Raw genomic sequence first — 7002 nt, 5'->3', positions numbered from 1 at the left:
GATGGTTCGGAGTCCGGAAAAGAGTTCGGCACCTTGGAGTCACGGGCTGCGCAGAGGGTTAGGCTGGTGTTCGGCTCGATCGCCGTTGAGACTGCAGCCCTTGAGGCGGTGTCTAACCATCCGTCCTCGATTGGCGCAGTTGGCTCCGAGCTAAGGGTCGGAGCTGATGCGGGCGCGGCCTCTGGGGGGCGTATACTTCAAGGCATATTCAAACAATCGGCATGTTTATCCCTAGATGTAGCCAACATACTTGTAACCCTAGATAGCCCCGGGTGCCTATATAAGTCGAGGGGTTTAGCCTGTAGAGGCATGCTAGAACATGTTAGAACTCACTCATACGATCTCGAGGTACATCATCTTGTACTTTGTATCCCATCCACAATCAATACAATACAATTAGGACATAGGGTTTCACCTCTTCGAGAGGGCCCAAACCTAGGTAAACATTGTGTTTTTCTCTACCTCCTGTTACCATTTGGCCGAGACCACCAGCTCGGGACCCCCTACCAAGATTCACCGGTTTTAGCACCGACAACTGGTTTGATCACTGCTAGGGCTTGTGCAGTGGCCTTTAGTGGTTGAAAGCTTAAAATTATCTAAAGAAACAAAGTAAAAAAGGATCAATATATGAAGAAATGATGTAAAAAGGATCAGTATCTCATCTCAACTGAATTATTCTTCATAGGCTAGCTAATCACAAAATCATCACTCTCTACGATGAGCAGTGCCGATGGCCCGTCGAGGAGTAGCGACTCTAGTGACATCGGCATGTTGTTTGGGTTGTCGGTGTAGCCCTGTGAGTCGGTCAGGTCCTCACTAGCGAGACCTGCCATGTTTGTCGGGCGGTCGTCACGGATCGGGGGCAAGGCAGTGGCACTGTCGACAGGCAGCGATGATGGATGCTCGTCATTGCTTTGCTTGCTCCGGTGCAACTCGAGCACATTATGATGGGAATTGGCATTCTTTGATGGTACAAACATGGGGCTCGCCATGGGATGATACTCTAGAAGCAGCTTCCCCTACCTGTACCGCATGTCGCACACGTTGCATAGTGTGCCTCACTCCTTTGGCACCTCCCCCACCCTAGCATCTCTAACGGCCCATAGTGCATGTAGCTCTTCCCATTATTTGTCGGCCATGGCGCCGAAGGGGATTCGCTTATTGGACGCTTCCTCTCTTATTTGAAAGCTTTCTCGGCGGGTGCACAGATGGAGGTGTCCCAGGCTCCCAGATGGGACTCTCCAGTGTGGAGTTGATGCTTGGGCGCTCCCGCAGGAATCCGTCACTGACCACCCTGCTGGACGGCACTCCTGTAGCAGCATCCCCTTCTTGTACCACATTCCACAGGCGGTGCAGACCTCCCTCCGCCCCAGCAACCCTTTTATCCACAAAGGTGGCTCCACGACTCACAGTGCAAGCAGCTCATCCCCGGGACTGGCGCTAGAGAAACTTCTGTCCTGGGAAGCCTCCTCTCCGTGGCCGACTTTCTAACGAGGTAAATAGCCCTATGCACCTTGGGCTCCCACATCGGGCTCTCCAGTGGCGAATCGACGATTGGGCTTGCTACCGGATGGTGCTCCAGTAGCGTCTCAGTCTTACTGTAACAGACCCCGTAGGCATTACGGAGGATACCCCGCCCCATCGACCCTGACCTCCGTTGCAACATCTTCGCCGCCTTGTAGTGTAGGCACCTCCTCAACCTCTTAGGCGGCTTATCGATCATGCTTGGATCGATAAGCAAGGCCACCTGCACACGCTGAGGCGGGAGAACCTTCTCCTCTCTTCTTCCGCGGGGTGGGGCCCTAACCCACGTCCACACGTCATGTTAACTATGGGGAACGAAGATGCCATGTGGACTTGTGGATGGGATTGGGTTGTGATGATAGAGTTAGGCCAGATCGTGAGCCCAAATCGAGCACGAGAATTCTTTGCAGCTAAGAATGACTACATGGGAACATTATCTGACATGCTTGCATCACGGATAAGGCAAGATACTTGTCGAGAGCTGAGATGGCCCTGGACACCTCAGATTTAATTTGATAAGCCATGCTTGCCTTCGAAAGGAAGATTCATTGAACCTGTTTGAAGACTGGCGACCCAAGAAGAAGAATAGTTTAGATGGACTGAAGTGCATCTAGACTTGAAGACCAGTCCGGGGCCTACTGGCGGTGCCCGGCTGGGGGGTCTCTCAATACGCCATATCCCGATCTGTCGGGCCGGGCCGAGGACCCCTATGTCGTTCCACTAGTGGGCCATGACGAAAACGACCCATGGCGTATGAAGGGAAGGCTCCTGAAGACTTGTCGTGTACTCCAAGATGTTGGAGGTCATCCACAGCTCATCCTCTTTGTACATAGCTAGCTTAGATGCAACCCTAAACCCTCCGGTACCTATATAAACCAAGGGGCAAGGCTCGCAAAGGACACGCAACGCGCCTGCGGTAGATCATATGTACTTTGTACTCCACCCAAAACCAATAAAACACAAGCAGGGCGCATGTTTTATCTCTCTGGAGAGCCCGAACCTGGGTGAAAACTTGTGTCCTTGTGACCATCATCTCAAGAGCCTTAGTTCGGGGGCCCCTAAGCGAGATGTGTCGGATTTGACTCCATCACTACCCGCCCCCAGCAGCCACCCAGCGCCGAAGGATGCTCCTCGCAGCAGCCCCTGCCAAGGGTTGTTGGTGGTGGGGCTGCTCCTCGCCACCAGTATCTCCTCCCCCGCGAGTCACAAGCCCCACCGCCGACTGGTGGTGGTGGGGCTGCTCCTCGCCGCCAATTTCTCCTCCCGTCAGGCCGCACTCCTGTCAACGGTTGTTGGTGGTGGGTTGCTCCTCGCCACCGATTTCTCCTCACTATCGGTGAAGGGAATGAATAAGGAAGGGAGGGGAAATAGGATGGGTCGTGCTTAATGAGTGGGTCGCTTTCACGCAAGGATGTTTCTTAACAAACGGACTGATTGTATGACATGGCAACACTGCCCACATTAAGATTCGTGTTCAGATGATAGCCGAAGCGTCACGTCAGGAGATTAAAAATGTAACGTTAGATTTATAGTGTTTTCGAAAATCGATGCAGAAACCAGTTCCCGGGCTGCAAGATTTAAAGAAGATCCCACTCTATTTGCGCAGAGGATCAAAGAGGCTCATAAACCTTTCCTCTTCACCTTTGTAGCTTCACTCCCTTAGAACTTCTAGCTTTCTGTTAGCTCTATCTTTTGAGTTTATTTCTTTTTTTTTGAGCATCAGTACAGACACAAGCGCTCATATACACGCGCATACACTCACCTCTATGAACGCACACACGCACACCCTATCCCTATGAGCACCTCCGAAAGACTGAGCCGGCACATCATCTTGAGATTTACGAAGTCACCGTAGGCGTCTTGTCGTCGACGGGAACGTCTCCTCCCACTGAAAGCGCATCGCCGGAAATCCTGAAATAAATGCAGGAATAATGCGAGCACCAGGATTTGAACCCTGGTGGGTTGGGAATATCACTGTCCATCTAACCATCTCAACCACAGGTTGATTCGCTCTTTTGAGTTTATTTCGCAACATACCCAAAGTGGTATGCCTTGCCTTGTAAAAATGTACAGTGTGGACACGTTGCAATGCAGGTAAGCAAATGGCGGTGGATGTATGGTTGGTTGCGGCGTGCGTGCGCAGGCGCGTCTTTTGCTGCAGTCGGAAAATATTCACTCGTAGCGTGGCCGAGCATCCGACTCTAGACACTACTAGGTTGTCCGGTCACAGAAGCTGGCAGTCACGTCCCCGGGCAGATCGTCTTTTGTCTGTCATCCTGTCATCTGCTGCCGCCGCACGGTCGCAGCCGCCGTCCATGGCGACGGCGGAGGAAGGCGAGGGAGGAGAGGTACAAGTATCGGCTTATCTTTCTTCACCTTCGGTGGGTGGGCGGGTCGATCTACATCTTTAACACGGTGACCTAAAGATAGTATTTTTTTTGCTGAGCAGCCACCAGGATTAGGGAGGGGGAGGTGTCCAAGATTCCGGCGATCTGAGGCGACCCGCGGCATGGCCGGAGGCGGCGGCGTTGGGGGGAAGGAGGATGGCGGCACGGAGCCCCTACTCCTGTCCGTCCTCGCTCTCCCCGCAACGGCGCTCCCCGCCGTCGTCTCCCGCCTGGAGGCCGCCGTCCCGCGGAAGGCGCGCAGCTACCTCCCCCGCAACGTCCCGTCGGCCTGGTGGTCACTCAGGATCCCCTTCATCCAGCCGCTGCCGCCGGCTGGGGACCCGGCAAACGAAGAGGAGGGGAGAAGGTTCCCCCGCACCCAGCGCGTGCAGGTGGCTCCGTCTCTCGATCCAGGCACGGCCGATAAGCCGCCCAAGAGATTGAAGAGGTGCCTGCACTGCAAGGCGGTGGAGACGCCGCAGCGGAGGTCAGGGCCGATGGGGCGGGGTACCCTCTGCAACGCCTGCGGAGTCTGGTACAGTAAGAACGGGACACTGCCGGAGCACCGTCCGGTGGCAAGCCCAATCGTCGATTCGCCGCTGGAGAGCCCGATCTGGGAGCCCGAGGTGCCTGGGGCCATCTACCTGGTCAGAAAGTCGGCCACGGAGAGGATGCCTCCCAGGACAGAAGCTGCGCCAGCGCCACGGCCGGGGACGAGCTGCTTGCACTGCGGGTCCTCGGATCCACCTTTGTGGATAGAAGGATCGATGGGGCGGAGGGAGGTCTGCACCGCCTGCGGCATGCGGTACAAGAAGGGGAGGTTGCTGCCGGAGTGCCGTCCAGCAGAGTGCTCAGTGACGGATTCCCAGCAGGAGAGCCCAGTCATCAACTCCCCGCCAGAGAGTCCCATCTGGGAGCCTGAGGCGCCTCCGTCCGTGCACCTGCCAAGAAAGCCTTCAAAGAAGAAGAAGAGGAGGCGGTCTAGAAGCGAAGCCCCTTCGGCGCCATGGCCGGCGAATAAGGGGAAGAGGTGCCAGCACTGTGGGTCGTCAGAGACGCCACAGTGGAGGGAGGGGCCAAAGGGGCGAGCCACGCTGTGCAACGCGTGCGGCGTGCGGTACAGGCAGGGAAGGCTACTGCCGGAGTACCGGCCCGTGGCGAGCCCTACATTTGTGCCAACAAAGCATGCCAATACCCACCGCAAGGTGCTCCAGTTGCATCGAACCAGGCAAAGCAACGACGAGCATCCATCACCGTTGCCTGCCGACAGCGTCACCAACCTGCCCCCAATCCGCAACGAGCTCCCGACCACCAGCACGGCAGGTCTCGCCAGTGAGGACCCGACCGATGCACCGGGCTACACCGACAACCCAATCAATGTGCCGAGCTCACTGGACTCGCTGCTGCTCGACGGGCCGTCGGCGCCGCTCATCGTAGAGAGTGAAGATTTTGCGATTAGCTAGCCTATAAAGAATAATTCAGCTGAGATGAGATACTGATCCTTTTTACTTCGTTTGTTCAGATACTGATGCTTGGAAATTTTAAGCTTTCAATCACTGAAGGCCATTGCACAGGCCCTAGCAGTGATCAAACCAGTTCTGTGAATTCAACCATTTAGGTGGAGGATTTTCGAGTTCCATTTCTGGTAAATTTTTCCCCTTTTTCTTTTCATGACTCCAATGGAAAATTAGTGGGCATGAACCAGCTTATGGGATGTGCATTGAGAAGACAGATATGCATAGTTTGGCAGAAGCATCAGATATTTGGCAAGATGGTTGCGTAGCTTGTTAACCTAGATTGCTCAAACCTCCCATTTCTGAAGCTCCAGATTGGGCAAGATGATGCTTGTGCTTTATGATGCTGCTTCCGGCCATACACACCAAAGGCACAAACATGTCACCCGCCTTTTACATTCTGCATGCTTCCTAAGATTTGCAAGCTGCTGCTCTCCCTGAAGTTTTTCTTTCAGTTTTGCTAAAGCACATCTAGATGTGCCATAAGTATTGCACATCTAAGTCATATGTCATTGATCTTACATTGAGATTCGTGTAAATATTTTCTTTCTCTTTTTTCTTTTTCTCTTTATACTTGATTCACTCACTTAGATGTGCAATAACTAGAGCACATCTAGATATGCCCTAGACACACCCTTTTTCTTTTGGCACAAATGCACATCCATAGGGGGGGACATGAGAGTTGCAGTAGACTGAGAAATTCCTGTGACGATGTGTTTGACGCAATCCTTTAAGGTGGAGATGGACCTAATCTGGGTTAATCTGTCATTCCGAATCTGCATCAGCCAAAAATGTTTGTGGATTTATTTGTTTTTCAAGTTTATCGTGGCCACAGATGTGTGAAGGCATCGTGGGTTTGTTTGGTTTCCAATTTCTAGCAGCCAAATGTGTTTTGGGGGAGCATTGTGGCTTTCTTTTTATATCAGGGCGTGTTATAGGTTTGATTCTTGAGCTGCAGAACTGGGTGTTTCATGCATTGCGGATTAAAGAATGGACTTGGCCTTGGCACCCCCTCCACACCGTTGATGTCGAAGACGATCACCTTGAAGCTATCGGGACTCAGCACCTTGTAGGTGACGTGGTACTGATCTTCAGCTGGTGAGCTACGACGAGGGGGGCCATCCTTCAAGGGTGATCCTGCCGTTGACCACCTGGACCGTGATTCTCTCGGCATATAGCCCGTGTTCATCCTCAGAACGAGTTCTGGTGCGATGGTGGTATGTGCTTGATGAAGTCAGTGGGCATCGACAGGTACTCGAACATAGGTGCAAGAATGATCTTGCAGAAGTGACTTGGGCCTGAGTTGTAATGGAAATGGTCGTAACTGCGGGGCCTCTTGGGGGCCTTGCCGTCAACCTCCGCCTTGCCGTTCCAGCAGTTGGCTGAGGCTACCTCCTTGTCCGAAGCAGCACTGCCGAGGATAAGCTTCTCGGCAGAGCACTTCATTGAACTCCGGCAAAAAAAAAAAGCACTTCATTGAACACAAATGAACAAGATTAACATAGCTACCATGCTAGCAGATCAAATAAGTGAACAAGATCAATGGATAAAAAGACCAAGAGCATATTTTCATCCTC

General features: G+C 53.1%; 1 protein-coding gene and 1 pseudogene across 1 annotated transcript; one reads left to right on the top strand and one right to left on the bottom strand.

Moving 5' to 3' along the window:
• Positions 1 to 686: 686 nt before the first annotated feature.
• On the bottom strand, positions 687 to 2048 carry LOC119299774 (annotated as a pseudogene).
• A 1630-nt stretch (positions 2049 to 3678) lies between these two features.
• LOC119302299 (trans-acting T-cell-specific transcription factor GATA-3-like) lies at positions 3679 to 5582 on the top strand. Its single transcript, XM_037579335.1, has 2 exons — positions 3679 to 3872; positions 3974 to 5582. The coding sequence occupies exons 1-2, from the start codon at positions 3840 to 3842 to the stop codon at positions 5372 to 5374; spliced, it is 1434 nt and encodes a 477-aa protein (XP_037435232.1). The 5' UTR covers positions 3679 to 3839; the 3' UTR covers positions 5375 to 5582.
• The last annotated feature ends 1420 nt before the right edge of the window (positions 5583 to 7002 follow it).

This window comes from Triticum dicoccoides, chromosome 5A (assembly GCF_002162155.2).
Source record: "Triticum dicoccoides isolate Atlit2015 ecotype Zavitan chromosome 5A, WEW_v2.0, whole genome shotgun sequence".
NCBI classification, from domain to species: domain Eukaryota; kingdom Viridiplantae; phylum Streptophyta; class Magnoliopsida; order Poales; family Poaceae; genus Triticum; species Triticum dicoccoides.
Note: the sequence above shows the minus strand (reverse complement) of the source record. Positions and strands in the feature narration are given on the sequence as shown.